We start from the raw sequence: 15,074 nt of genomic DNA, 5'->3' as shown, positions 1-15,074 counted from the left end.
ACAGTGGAGAATTTGTACACGTGTGCCCAAATTAAAGTGACATCAGATTTATGTTCCTTAAATGGTAATCAAAGGTGGGGAACTGAAAGATAAATCTAGGGGACATTTAATAACTCAGTTTTATTACACTAGACGTTTCCTATGAAGAGTCAAAATAAAGCTGATAATACAAGTTAGTACGGTGTCACCCTCAGACATGACCTGAAATTCCCATCACTGGTGTCATCTTGGCCTAGAAGATACAGGAAATTATTCCTCCAAAAACTGTTTCCAGAGAGTTGCACTCAAATGGACATGGGAAAAGGTAGGCACTGATGATGAACGTTCTTCCTTCTCATAAAATCTACGACTTTGAAAAGAAAATGACAGGAGGAGTAGGAAACAGACAAGCCTGAGAGGAAGGACAAAACAGCGATGAGCCCTGGAATGAAGAGGGGAAAACGTGTGGAACAGTGGAAGAAATGGAAAGGCAGCAGCGAGAAAGGCAGGAAGGAACGTCCTAAACTGCGGGAGACTTGTTTGTAACAGAGTCTATGCGCACTGCGGGAAAGTTCCAAAGAGGGGATTTCTCTCTGATGGTTTACCTTTATGGATCCCATCTTTCTCTACAGCTATTCTTCCTTTAAATTTTTTTTTTAAATAATGGGAAGTGAAAAGCTTTACATAAAAAGTTCCTGGCAAAAAGAGCCCTGTATTAGATACTAAGCACCCTGAATGAAAAGGTGCAGACTGTTGCCAAGAGAGTCAAGCCGGCCCCCTAAGGAGAGGCCTCATTGGACCGCACTGCCTGGGAGATGGGTGCAGGGTCTGCCCTCTGTCTTACAGGCTACGGAATCAGATTTGTGACCACCAAGGGCTGTGGCAACGTGAGTCCTCTGGACAGTGCTTTCTTTATAAGTAGGTAACGTGGGGCATCAAATTGCAAGAGGAGGTTGCTTGGGAATGTGGATAGAATCAGAACAAGCAAAGTTAATTATGTAATTTGAATGTTCTACCCCATCGTGATAAACTGTCCAGAAAGAAAATTGTTACAATAGAGCTTTATTTGCTACTAAGCCTCAAAACCACGCCCTTGGGCCTAGTGCGTTCCTTGGTAAGTGTGTTTAGGCGGATGTAGGCAGCTTGTCTATGTAACTCTTTTTGTTGTTGTCACCGTTACTTTGTATTGCTGTCCAGTCCTCCTTGTATATTACTTCAGTTGGTGCTCATGCTTTTTAAAATAACTTCAAATCTCTATTCCAGTTTGTGTTGATTTTTAAGGCTTAACTCTATAAGGAAAATAGAATATGACTCATATTCAAATTTCTCCCAACCCTTCCCCTACCCTCTCTTTTGAATCAACATTTTAAAGTCAGTAAGATAGGTGTTACACTGTGCAACAAAATATATGACCACTGTTGCTACAAGTCTGAGTTCAGACGAACTAGCACTGGAATAAAACTGTCAAAAAGGTACTTCTATAAAAAATAGTATAACCAGGAATTAATAAAGATTAGATGGGAGTACAATATACTTGGAAACACACATACACACGCAGATACAAATAATGTTGTCAGTAAAAATTCTAATTTTGGAGTTTTCACATTATAAATTATTTTTACAATTTTGAAAAGAAATGTGTGCTGACTTGAACTAGGCTGGTCTTACTGTTGCTCCACATTTTTTTTTTTAAATCCATTTTAAATCTCCTTCTACATTCTATCCCTCCATCCCCTAACCTTGAGTTTACTGCTAAATAGCATATATCAGCTTTATTTTTATGTCAACTTTAAGTAAACAGGTAATTTGCTCTGTCAATAAATACACATGAAAGACACATACCTGTCCTATTAAAAGACCGGAGACAAAAGACTTTTCTTGGAGATTGAGGTTGGAAAGATACTGGCCAACGGTCTCTTCTACGATGTAGGTTCTTCCCATTACTGATAACTAATTCAATCTCCTAAATCACCAAAAAAACACACACATAGTATTTTTAGGAAAAAATATAACTTTCAATGTTTTCCTTGTGGGGGAAGTATAGAGAAGTGGTACTACTTCAATGCCATCACAAAACTTACAGTGATTGCTTCTCAAATAGGGTATTCTTACCTGCAAAGTTCAAGTGCAGCTTCAGAATTCTCAACACGGTGCTGCAGTAAGCGACTACTAATCAGAGCTGATATGAGATGAGACTTACTTACATACTGAGGACAAGGGAGAGGACCCGAAATTAGCAGTCAACACACGTGACTTCTCATTTCAGATACACTGCTCCTTAGTTATCTCTGATAATCTATGGCTGAGCCTCAGCACCTGCATTTCTCATACAGAGATGTAACTTTTCATTTCCTCACTGGGAGGTGAGAAGAATCAAATTCATTCACTCAATAACCACACAGTGAAGAACTACTATGTGCTAAAAACTCTGCCTAGAGGGATGGTACAAAGATAATACTTGATCTCTGCTCCTGAGTAACTCACAGCACAAGAGGTAACAGATAAATAGCAGTGCAATAATAGCAAACATTTGTATAACTTCTACTGAAACAAAGAAAGGGAATGTAACTTGCCCAAGTGACAAGGCTGAGAAGTGGCCAAGGTGAGGTTTAAACTCATTCTGGTGCTAGAATTCATGCCCTTAAATATTGTGCTCATCTGTTTTGTAACTCTGACATACAACATGCTCATTGATTTATAAAATAACAATATGACTAATAAAAATAGGGGAGGGTAACAACATTTGAAAACAATGAAACAAGGGATAAAACAAATATGAAATCCTTCAAAACCAACAAAAATTCTGAATAAAAAGAGATTATAAAACTTCTCTTCAAAGACTTCTTGAAGCGATGCTGCAAAGATACTAGTTTGTCAGAAAAGTGACTAAAATTCATTTCTTACCAAATAATTATTTTGACCAAAACCTTATTATTGAACTACTTTCTTCTAAATTTCTTTTAACGTAATTCTATTTACTGACTTTGGAGTTGAAGAAGATAAAGCAAAGGAGTCAAGAGATTTGTATCACAGAACAAATTAGAATGTATGCTTAATTCCAAATCTTGAACGTTGCGTTAATAAAAATGTGGTGCTTCCTAAAACAGTTAAAAAAAACCCCTCAAAACTATGCTCACACTGAGGAATCACACCCAGTCTCTCTATTAAACGATACCAAAGGGTAACTCCTGACTGTGGATGAGAACCAGTGTGTTCCTCCTACTGGTTGATGTTACTTTGATTTGATTTTCTGTAGCTAAAATACAAAGATAGCGACTAAAAGAGCTAGGCCGTAATGAATGATGATCTCAAGGAGTTCACACCCACTGTGGGAGACAAAAATGTAAAGAGAGATGATATTCAAAACTGTTATAAAAGCTATAAAAGACTGCAGGAACACAGAGGCAGCATTCCGCATAGAAATAAGTCGTCTGAGTTCTACACATAATTTCAGTCTTAGTACAACACAGTCCAGGCAACTGCAGACGTGCTGGGGCGGCATGTCCAACACCAGGAAGCTGCCACGTCCAGTGATTTTGCCTTATCTAATACTAAAGCCCAGAGAATCAGTGCCAGTTTGAAATGGCCTACTGGATGCTGTTTTGTTTTTGTTTTTCCAAAGAGCCTGTTCAGTTCTGCCTGGAAATGCATTAAATTACTTCCTACCTCTTTTCTGACGACCGTGCAAATAAGTGGGTTTTGCACAGCATTTCTGTTTGGATTGAGTCTACATAGATCTTGTCTAAATCATTCATACCTCTATGCAGGTAAGAGCTTTCCACTTTTAGTAGTGACTTAAGGTCTGTATGCATTTCTACGTATTAAACTTTCCTCTGCTTCATCATACTATGCTACTCCTGGGGAGAGCCAAGCAGGATGATGTGTGCCAAGGGAGCTGAAAGCAGGCCTTGGGTTCGGCACATCTGCCCTAGTCCACAAAAGACTGCCTGATAGATTGTTGTAAGGAAAGAATGACTTGGCTGCTTTGCTATATCACTGTACCAAGGAGCAGCAAATGTTCTTAAGAAATAAAATGTACCTGGCCTGGTGGTTTGTCTTTCTCACCCTCTGCTTCAAAGCTGGCTCAATATATACAGCCTGACTTCACCAACAAACAGTTCCCTCCTCTGCATCCCAGAGAAGGGACTCCACCTGACCCCGCTCTGATTGTCTCGATTTCTCAATCCCCTGTCGCCTTCCCCTGGGACCTGAATCGGGGACCTGACCGATCGACCCGAGCTGGTTGAGGCGACTCCTGTCCTTCTGGCCCAAAACTTCCTAATCCTTGGAGGAAACAGCCGTGAGAGCGAACACAAAGTTATGGTATGTAACTTTCTAATCATATGTCTTCCAAGGTGTCACCTACCAGCCATGTTAATGTATAAGAAACTGAATGCAATAGGAAGATGAAAATGTATTGGGTTATAAAATCTGGTTGAATGTCAGATTTCCCCCCCCCCCAGTGTTCCTTTAAAACTTTTAAATATAACAAACCTTATTTTACAAAGTACACTACTAAAAAGGTAGGTCTTGCTTTCCAGAGGTGTCCAACCTTTTGGCGTCTCTGGGCCACATGTTAAATATATTGCGACACGTAATCACACACCCTCACACACACGCACACGCCCCTCATCATGTGTTAGGTAAATTTACGGTTTTGTGTCTGGGCCACATTCACTGCCACCCTGGGCTGCATGCGGCCCGCGGGCGCGTTGGCGGGTAGGACAGCCCTGCCTTACACAGCTCAATTTTCCCGAAATGCTGTGTGTTCGCATCTTTGCAAGTTGTCCAAACGCTGTAACGAGACCATTCAATTTCCCTGCACTCTGATTACGTAGTTTACAAAGTAAAGATTTTGGATCAGAACAGGTCTGAAAACCTATGTAATTTCAGGATTCTGTGAGTTCAAACTTCTCCTGGCTTCTTTTAAAAACCTTCTTCCTTAAAAATGAACCAGGCTCCTTAAATTCCTGTTACACATCACTGTTACACACACACACACACACACACACACACACACACACACACGAACACACACACGGCATCTAAATAAGCATTTCGAATAAGGTGAGTTTGTCGTAATATGATTGGAGTGAGTTATTCCGTAGTGTCTGCCCATATGTTTCCTATAGTCTCTTTCTTCCTTCAGATAGAAAGCTGTGTCCAAGAGCACACACATACACACACGAATTACAAACATCCTTAAACTAACTCACCTGGACGCGTGGCCGATAGACCCACCTGAGAAGTGAGTTTAGGGTTCAAGTACCAGTCTCCAGCGGCCAATGAACTCATCAGAAAGCGACAGACTTCCCACACCTCACTTCCCACTCCAAACCCTGGGTCTCCCTCCGAGTTGGGTGGCGCAGCCTGATGACGCCACTTGCCCCCTGCCTGCACCGCAGCGCCTCGGCCAAAGCCACTGCGGTCGCCACCCCGCCCCCTTCCGGGCACCGTTGTGAGCTTGGCGTGAGCCCGGTGCTTGCGGTCCGGCCCTGCCGGGACCAATGCCCTCTAGTGGCTCAGTGTCTAGAAACCGCCAAAGAGGACTCCCCATGGCATCCCGAAGCTTAGACGGTAAGATTGCCTTGCTTTTTGGGGAGGGACATAGGCTAACGAGTACTCTACGGCGCCACCTCGCGGACAGCGGTCACGCGGCCGGGCTAGGAGCGCCAGGGGGCGGGGAGAAAGGAGGAAGCTGAAGCGGCTTTGCGCACTTGGCTTCACCGGGGGCATTGAGACAAAAATACATTTCCCAGAATCCTGCGAGGCTTGAAGCGGAAGGGGAAGGGGAACCGGAAGTCCGAGTGCCGGGTTGCGTTACCGGCCTCCTCCGAACTCGTACTCCCAAGGTGCACAGCTTCCAGCGGTTGCGCGCGCACCCGGGTTCCGAGGTTGAAGTGTTACTGTTACCGCCGCTAACCTGAGACTCTGCTACTTAGGGTCCCGCCGCGGGAGTCTCCGGCGGGCCGGCACGCGTGAGCCGGCGAGCGAGGTGGCAGAGGTGGCAGGCCAGGCTTCGGGGTCCTCCTGGCCTTCGCCTTTCTTCTCCGTGTCTGCTCCATCGGCCGCTGTGGCTCCCTGCCCGACCGACATGGCGGCGGTGTTGCAGCAAGTCCTGGAGCGTTCGGAACTGAACAAACTGCCTAAGTCGGTCCAGAACAAACTCGAAAAGTTCCTGGCCGACCAACAGTCCGAGATCGATGGCCTGAAGGGGCGGCACGAGAAGTTTAAGGTGGAGAGCGGTGAGTACGATCCACTTCCCGCCCTTAGTTCTGGGCCCGAGTCCGCAGCCGTGGCGGGTCTCTTCCCCTTCAAGGTTCGCCCTGTCCCCGATTTCACTGGCAGCATCGCTTCCTCGGTACCGTGGGCCCCTTGTCCTTCCTGCTCTTCTCAGAGTTTGATGCGAAGGAGCCTTTCTGTTCATTTGTTACTGTAAGTCTGAATCCATATTTGGGTCCGTTTTCTTTGTAATGAGGGTAGTGTCATAATAAGAAATTGGGAAGATCTGGGTTTATTTACACGGGACTGCAGACTCCACAACCCCTACCTAAGCCTCACTTCATTTATTGAGGAAATATTGAATGGTGTCTAATGGTCTGATACTGTGCTAAACAGCACATCCTCAGGCCCCTTCCCACGGTAAGTTAACACATTTGTTTTTGCATAAGTTTAACCATTTAATGTTTTTAGATGTTATTTTGACTATTTCAAGCCCCTAGAGCAAAGCAGCTTTTAATCTAAATACGATTTTTCTCCATTTAATAAAGCTTTCTTGCATGCTTTATGCTAGGGTTTGTGTTTGACTTTATATTTTTTCTCCGCTCTCGTGTAGAACAACAGTACTTCGAGATCGAGAAGAGGCTGTCCCACAGTCAGGAGAGACTTGTGAGTGAAACCCGAGAGTGCCAAAGCTTGCGGCTGGAGCTGGAGAAGCTCAGTAAGTGTTTAATGACATCTTTATAATATTTGGAGGGCCAAGATCTCAGGCACCTTCGTATGCTTCGGAAACATTTACTTACTGATAGGAAACTATTGATCAAGTGTCATCGCTTTCATGTGTGGTAATGTTTTGATTTTTCATTCCTGGCGAAGACTAAAAGAACATAGAATTTAATGGTCAGGAAGTCTGGGTTTTAACTTTGCCTGCTCTTAAAAAGCTCTTCTGCCACATTTAACTCATAACAGTGTCTGAATGTTGGAAGGGTTTTTGAAAAAATGAAAGCAGTCATACAAGGGAAAAGGTAAGGAGAGTGACTTGTTTTTATGTTGTTGTGTTGAAAGCTTAAAACCTATTAGTTCCATTACACTTACTTGTGTTTTACCTCTCTTGGTTATAACTTTTATAAATAACTAATCTCAGGGTATTTCCTACTTCACTCTAATTCCAGGTGAAAAAAGAGTAGTTTATTTCCTTAATTACTTTTCTCACACCATTAAGTCCTAGGAGGTACACAGGGTCTGACATTCTGTGGGAGGAGGATGTATATTACTTTGTCTGCAGCAGAAGAAAGCAAATGTCAGGGAAGACCTGTGTGGAGTAGGGGCATACCCGTTACTAGGTACATCTAGATTTCAGTTGGGGAATTCAGAAAAGTAATGACAAGAATGCTTAAAAACGTCAACTTTCTGTATTAACCAGGTTCTTGTTCATTGGCTGTTTGGGTCATAACTTTTTTTCCAGCTAGTTTCAGCACAATTCATTTTTAAAACATTGGACATATAATGGTATGGTGTGGCTACATGTTAAGAAGGGCATAAATACTTACCGAGTAGTTAGATCCTGTTTATTATTTGTACATCCTGTTGCCTTGACACAATCAACGTGGCCTGTACAGTAGTGATGGTAAAGAATTTCAGAAAAATTACTCGACTATAGCTGCTTGCCTGAGATCTGGAAAAGCGAGAGGGAGGGGAAGATGGGGATAAACCTACAAAGAAATCTGACGTGTACAGTTACTTTTGCATTTTTTTGGTTTATCATTCTGGATCTGTAAGTTTGGAAGCAGTAAATAACCTTAAAGCAAAATAGAAAATTTAGCAGGGTTTTTTCTTTTAACCAACTAATTGTTTAAATAGAACTTAAGACTGAAAGTATAGTAAGTAGTAACATCTTTGCTCATTCAGTTGCTGGCATATAATATAGGTGAGTCCTAATGGAAGAAAAGCTTTAGGAAGTGCAGTGTTTCCTAATTACCTGTTTAGAAGAGAAACTGCATAAGGAGAGAGCCCGTTATAAGTGGATATGGTGGGATTGATAACTCAGTATCGAGCATAATTTTCTTCCATGTTAAAGGCTCTCTTTGGAGTGATAAATAAACTGAATTGCAATTATAGTATTGATTATTGTGATTTATTCTGTGTATATTTTATATAATTTAAATGTTGTTTCTTGATATTTTTCTACTTCATTTCCTTGTTTATATATATGATTCACTCTTTTTATAATTTACTTAGAAGATGTCTTTGCTTAAGGAAATTCATATGTTTTTTACCATAAGTTTGCTAGAATGATAAGTGCAATTTGGGAGATAAGATGGCTTATTTTAAAATTCGGTCTAGAAGTACAGTAAGTTTGGGATATATTTATGAATGTGGAATACATAGTATAACTCAGTGTTTCTAAGACTCAGTTTCTTATTTTTAAAGCGTGTATGGGTGGCAGTCGGATAAAACCTGTCATTGCGAGTTTTAAGCCTTTGTGTGTATAATTATAAAACTCCTTTTCTCCAGACAGTCAGCTGAAGGCACTAACTGAGAAAAACAAAGAACTTGAATTTGCTCAGGATCGAAATGTTGCCATTCAGGTAAATGTTCTTCCTATGAATAAAGCTAATTGTATACATGATACTTGAGGAAGTTTTCTATTCTGATTTTCTTTATTAGTTACGTAGTCAACAACAAGCTAAAATATGTTCTATTAAGAGAAGCTACTAACAAAAACATGTATACATAAATTTCTTAATTGAATATATGTTTTATTGATTGCACATTTCTTTTACTCATTAGAATATATTGGTACTTGATATTCAAAAAACTTTTTTTTTTAGCTTCGATGCTTTTAGGTTCTAATCTTATTAAATTCTTATTATAAGTAAAGTGCCACAGAATTAGACGTAGTATAGATATTTATAAGTTCATCCACCCACTCATCCACTTATCCACCTGCCTTTCATCTTTCCTTTCTCTTAGAAATTATCTGTTTGATGATTACTCTTGCCTAGGCATTATTTCAAGTGTTGTGATACTGCTGGGAATATGGGTGGATCCACACCAGAAATCATTTCCTTAGCGTAGTGGTATGAATAACAAATTGAATGCGATTAACAGGGGCTGTTGACCCGTTTGTTTAATGAAGTGATTATATCTAGTGATGTTTTGTTTTTAAGGTTTTGTATTTTTTTCTAGAGACTGGAAGAGAGGGAGAGAAACATCAATTGGTTGTCTCTTATGCACCCCCCATCCGGGGACCTGGCTTGACCAGGAATCTAATCGGCAACTTTTCACTTTGCAGAAGGATGCCCAGCTTACTGGGCTGTACCAGTCAGGGGTGTCCAGTGATTCTTTAACCAGATTGAACCTTAGACTCTTTTTTTTGTTTTTTTAATTGAAAGGTACTTGATATATAAAAAATATTGGGAAAGGGTAATAGAACTTGATTCAAGGTATAAATATGTATTTACACCTTGGTTCAAAAAAAATCCCCAGCGTGTTTAAGTAGGACACTTCCAGATGACAGTGACATGAGGAGTTTTTTCATGAGCCAAGGAAAAATAAGTTTTAAAAATCTAAAACATGAACAGAAATGTCGAGAGGATAGGTGATTTTTAAACTTTTTGCTGTGTGAGTTATAGGATAAAGAAAACCAGCAGTCTTTAAATCTTAGCTATCATTAACTAAAGTGACAGTTTCTTATTCAAGTTCCTGTATTGATTGAGGAGCTTGATTTTTTTTCTTATTTATGTATTATGCTTATTCCTCTGTATGACAGAGCCAATTTACAAGGACAAAGGAAGAATTAGAAGCTGAGAAAAGAGACTTAATTAGGACCAATGAGAGACTGTCTCAAGAACTTGAATATGTAACAGGTATGAAGTGCTTTAGCCTCCAACTTTGCTCTCTTCCTTTTCTTCTAACGATGCTAGGAATTGATTCCCTGTCCAGGCCTGTGGTATTTAGTTATTATAGGTCAGAATACAGTTCAGGGTAATAGCCTATTGTTTCTCCCACTCACTTATCTTTAGATCATTATCAAAAATTAATAATACCAAGTTGGCAGTTTAAATGTTCGTTTATCGAGGCTGAACTTTAATTTATGTATGAACCTTTGCTAGTATAAACTGTCCACAACCATTCAATATAGGAACCTGAAATGAGAGCCTGTATTTAAAGACGTGCACTGAAGTAGTTAGGAGGCAGGGAAACAGTGTGTAAACATGTAGACCATAATATATAATGCAGTTGATATATTCAGGTGAACATGACTCTTACACAGTTTAATGGTATCAAGTTCCCTTTGGTTACTTTTTGTAAGAGTTTTAAAAAGTTCCGTTGCTGTTCAAGGAAAAACTTCTGGATGTTTATGTTATATAACATTTAACTAGGCTTTTCCAGTCTCAGGAAAAAGTTACTTCAAAGTGTTTGTTGATTATGATCAGCTGATGGGTAGATAAAAGTTAGTCGATTTTTATTTAATTTTATTTTTTCATAAAAACCTTGATGTAAGGAACATAAAGAAAAGTAAGCGTATATACGCTGATTGTTTTGAATGGAAGCTCTTTGTATATATATATTTCTTTTTTTTTCTTTTACTTAACAGGTAAGCTACTTGTGAAATTTTAACGGACTTTTCATTATATAACAGAAAAGTTAATGTTAGTTTTGTATATTTAACTTAAGATGCTACATTTAAATAAAATAACCAGTGTAATTTAAATTGTTGGTTGAGGGCAGTAACTTGGCTTCTTTATCATTTATTCAAAACAATTATAATTCAGTACGGCAGAAATAAATGAAAATAGAGGAGGAGTTGAGAACGACGTATTTTTCGGACCATAAGATGCACCTAGGTTTTAGAGGAGGAAAATAGGGAAAAAATTTTGAAGCAAGCAAAAAAATGTAAAATATTTAATAACAAATAACATAATATTTCACCTAGTAAATGTAAACAGAACTAAACAGCAGCATTAACAACCATCATTCCTTCCCAAATTTGGGAGAAGGGTGGAGGGGAAGGTGAGTCTTATAGTCCGAAAAATATGGGCACTTGCTTAGTATTAATTGTTTGTATCCCTAGATTTAATGCATTTTTGATGTTTAGTTCTTCTCAGCAATAAATAATTACTATTTTCAAATTCTCTTCTGACCTTTCTAGAGGATGTTAAACGTTTAACTGAGAAACTTAAAGAAAGCAATGCAACAAAGGGGGAACTTCAGTTAAAATTGGATGAACTTCAAGCTTCTGATGTTTCTGTCAAGGCAAGTTAACAATTCATAACACACAACATAAAATTTTTGCTTAAAATTCACCTAAATTAAATTTAGGCCAGTCATTTATAAGGTAATTAAAGCTGTGTTTTTGAATGTCAGGGAATTAAGGATTAAGGCAGTGTTAGTTGAACTGTTTTGTTTATGTGATATTTAAGTTTCTTCTTATCTGATTATGTTTTCTGTTAAGAATTCTTGCAGATTCTTATTTGTATTATAACATAAAATTCTGCCTATGTTCCTTGGTTGCAGAAAAAAAAATTTTAATAATGATGTATTATTCTTTACTGTAAATATAAATGCTATTTTTGGGGAATTTCTTTAGTATCGAGAAAAACGTTTGGAGCAAGAAAAGGAATTACTACAAAATCAAAATACGTGGCTGAATACAGAGTTAAAAACCAAAACTGATGAACTTCTGGCTCTTGGCAGAGAAAAAGGAAATGAGATTCTAGAGCTTAAATGTAACCTTGAAAACAAAAAAGAAGAGGTATGTTAGTAAAATTGTATCTTCATATTAGTTACAATTTATATTTGTGTGGCAATTTATTAAACAGTTACTTAGTGGCATGCAAGAGTAAGTGCAGGATTAAGGTCAAATATGGATGACATAACTCATAAACATTTTGCCCAGAAAATTAATCAGTTGCTTTTAAATAAAATTTGTGATATTCTTTGTTGAATTTTGGTAGTACTACTCTCTTATGGTATATCTTTTCTAAGATGTGTTTAAGAAGTGGTCATAGGTTTTTGTGAACTAAATCCAAACATGTTTGCTTGTGAGCTATTATTTTCATTTTCTCAAATATCCACATTTTATATGTAATGCTTTTTAGGGCGTGAGGAATTATTTTGTGCTTAGTTGGCAGCTAAACTTAATATCAAAGTAATTTCAGTTAATACAACAACATTCTCCCCTGTCTGACTCCACCTTTCGTTTCTAGGTTACTAGGATGGAAGAACAGATGAACAGCTTGAAAACATCAAATGAGAATCTGCAGAAGCACGTAGAGGATCTGTTGACCAAACTGAAAGAGGTACAGTGACCACTATAAACTGTCTGTCTTACAAAAATGCTACAGCAGTTACGAAAGTGTTATTTGATGAAGCTGCTTTACGGTTTGTACTGCTCCCCGCACTATAATATAGTCAGGACCCTTACCTTAATCCTATGTGAGAGTTACATGCTGTATCCAAAGTAATGTCTCAAAATGAGTGTCATTAATTCTAATATTATTTTAAGTATTTCATTTTTAGATAAAGATATCATTGCTATTTATCCTTAAAGTAATTCATCTTTATCATGAGAACTGATTTTAATTTAAGATTTTAATTTTATTTGTATATAGAAATGTTTTGTTTTGTTTTTTTATCTTGGTGTTTGAATCATTCTAAATTCAGTTCAAGTGTGTCTGCTGTAATGGGTTGGTTGGTTTGTTTCAGGCCAAGGAACAACAGGCCAGTATGGAAGAGAAGTTCCACAATGAATTAAATGCTCACATAAAACTCTCTAATCTATACAAGGTAGGAACCCTACCACACATTTTAGTGCCCTAATGTTACTTGGTTGCACCTTTTGCTAACTTTTTAAGGTCAAATTTTAGAGTGCTGCCGATGACTCCGAGGCAAAGAGCAATGAGCTGACCCGCGCAGTGGATGAACTACACAAGCTTTTGAAAGAAGCTGGAGAAGGTAACTCTTCAATTACAGGAAGATGATTTTGTTTTTAGGTAGAAGGTACTTTTTTCTTTACCTTTTTGTAGCTTGTTGGATTTAGAAGTTAGATTAACTACATAGGGACACAAATTTTAGTATAAAAGATTCTGGATTTGCAGAAAATAGTGTATTTAAAAATACAGTGTTTTTCTCTTTTGTTCAGCTAAGAAGCTTATGTATAATATAATTTTTAATAGTTTTTCTTCCATCTTTAAAATATTTTGATTAATACATGTGGGTTTATAGTTTGGGTACTCTCTTAATCCATAAGAAAGACTAACTTAAATTATAAGTAGTGTATTTTGAAGTCTTTGATTTTCTTTTCTTTCTAATATATTTTATTGATTATGCTATTATAGTTGGCCCATTTCCCCCCTTCATTTCCCTGCACACCCTCCCCCACCCACATCCTCCTTAGTTCATGTCCATGTGTCATACTTTTAAGTTCTTGGGTTCTACATTTCCCATACTATTCTTACCCTCCCCCTGTCTATTTTCTACCTACCGTCTATGCTACTTATTCTCTGTACCTTTTCCCCCTCTCTTCTCCTCCCACTCCCCTGTTGCTAACCCTCCATGTGTTCTCCATTTCTGTAGTTCTGTTCCTGTTTTAGTTGTTTGCTTTGTTTGTTTTTGTTTTAGGTATGGTTAACTATTGTGAGTTTGCTGTCATTTTACTGTACATGTTTTTTTGTTTTTGGTTTTGGGGGGTTTTTTGTACATTTTTTTTTTAATCTTCTTTTTCCTAGATAAGTCCCTTTAACATTTCATATAATGAGAGCTTGGTGATGATGAACTCCTTGAACTTGACTTTATCTGAGAAGCACTTTACCTGCCCTTCCATTCTAAATGAAAGCTTTGCTGGATAGAGCAATCTTGGATATAGGTTCTTGCCTTTTATGTCTTGGAATATTTCTTTCCAGCTCCTTCTTGCCTATAAGGTCTCTTGAGAAATCAGCTGACAGTCCTATGGGCACTCCTTTGTAGGTAACTCTCTCCTTTGTCTTGCTGCTTTTAAGATTATCTCCGTATCTTTAATCTTGGTTAATGTAATTATGATGTGCCTTGGTGTGTTCCTCCTTGGGTGGGTCCAACTTGTTTGGGACTCTGAGCTTCCTGGACTTCGTGGAAGTCTCTTTTCTTAACCAGAATGGGGAAGTTCTCCTTTATTACATTTTTACATAACTTTTCCACTTGTTGCGCCTCCTCTTCTCCTTCTGGTACCCCTATAATTCAGATGTTGGAATGTTTAAAAATGTCCTGGAGGTTCCTAAACCTCTCCTCATTTTTTTTATTCTTGTTTCTTTGTTCTTTTCTGATTGGATGTGTCTTTCTTCCTTCTGGTCCACTTTATTGATTTGAGTCCCAGTTTCCTTCCCATCACTATTGGTTCCCTGTACATTTTCCTTTATTTCACTTAGCATAGCCTTCATATTTTCATCTAATTTGCAGCCAAATTTAACCAATTCTTTGAGCATCCTGATTACCAGTGTTCTGAACTGTGCATCTGATAGGTTGGCTATGTCTTCATCGCTTAGTTGTTTGTTTTTCTGGAGCATTGATCTGATCTTTCCTTTGGGCCATTTTTCTTTGTCTTGACACGCCTGTTATGTAGTGAAGGGCAGAGCCTTAGGTGTTCACTGGGTAGAGCAACCTGCTTCACAGGGTTGTGATGCTGTGTGTGGGGGCGGGGTCCAAGAGGGAACAAAGGCACTTGCTAGGCTCTATGCCAGGTGTCACTTCCCCCATGTCACTTCCGCCACTTCCTGCAAGCGAATTGGGTCCTTCTGGTGCTGATTACCGAGTGGGTAGGTTTGTGTAAGTCCTGGGATCCTGTGGGTCTCTCCAGTGAACTCTCCTATGAGGCTGGGAGTCTCTCCTGACATCTCAAC

At 38.9% G+C, this 15,074-nt stretch overlaps 2 protein-coding genes across 6 annotated transcripts in view; one reads left to right on the top strand and one right to left on the bottom strand.

The window, feature by feature from the left end:
- Positions 1-5,336, bottom strand: part of ODR4 (odr-4 GPCR localization factor homolog) — a 31,213-nt gene extending 25,877 nt beyond the window's left edge. For 3 of the 4 annotated variants that reach the window (XR_008390295.1, XM_053658493.1, XM_053658498.1), the window contains exons 1-2: positions 5,196-5,336; positions 1,822-1,942 (exon numbers count right to left, since the gene is read on the bottom strand). Coding sequence is in view for 3 of the 4 variants with exons in the window: in XM_053658493.1 (XP_053514468.1) it covers positions 1,822-1,920 (99 nt within the window). In the remaining variant the exon portion in view is untranslated. The remainder of the gene's footprint in view (positions 1-1,821; positions 1,943-5,195) is intronic. The other variant, XM_053658494.1, reaches the window with a different exon arrangement.
- A 61-nt stretch (positions 5,337-5,397) lies between these two features.
- The window catches only part of TPR (translocated promoter region, nuclear basket protein), a 59,533-nt gene continuing 49,856 nt past the window's right edge, over positions 5,398-15,074 (top strand). For both annotated transcript variants that reach the window (XM_037145705.2, XM_037145704.2), the window contains exons 1-10: positions 5,398-5,556; positions 5,922-6,224; positions 6,815-6,919; positions 8,713-8,786; positions 9,971-10,067; positions 11,354-11,457; positions 11,792-11,956; positions 12,411-12,503; positions 12,910-12,990; positions 13,071-13,158. In XM_037145705.2, the coding sequence (XP_037001600.2) occupies positions 5,487-5,556; positions 5,922-6,224; positions 6,815-6,919; positions 8,713-8,786; positions 9,971-10,067; positions 11,354-11,457; positions 11,792-11,956; positions 12,411-12,503; positions 12,910-12,990; positions 13,071-13,158 (1,180 nt within the window). In that variant the 5' untranslated portion in view covers positions 5,398-5,486. The remainder of the gene's footprint in view (positions 5,557-5,921; positions 6,225-6,814; positions 6,920-8,712; positions 8,787-9,970; positions 10,068-11,353; positions 11,458-11,791; positions 11,957-12,410; positions 12,504-12,909; positions 12,991-13,070; positions 13,159-15,074) is intronic.

The sequence above is a fragment of the Artibeus jamaicensis genome, unplaced genomic scaffold, assembly GCF_021234435.1.
Source record: "Artibeus jamaicensis isolate MK-2021 breed Jamaican fruit bat unplaced genomic scaffold, CSHL_Jam_final contig_2170, whole genome shotgun sequence".
In the NCBI taxonomy this organism is placed as follows: domain Eukaryota; kingdom Metazoa; phylum Chordata; class Mammalia; order Chiroptera; family Phyllostomidae; genus Artibeus; species Artibeus jamaicensis.
Note: the sequence above shows the minus strand (reverse complement) of the source record. Positions and strands in the feature narration are given on the sequence as shown.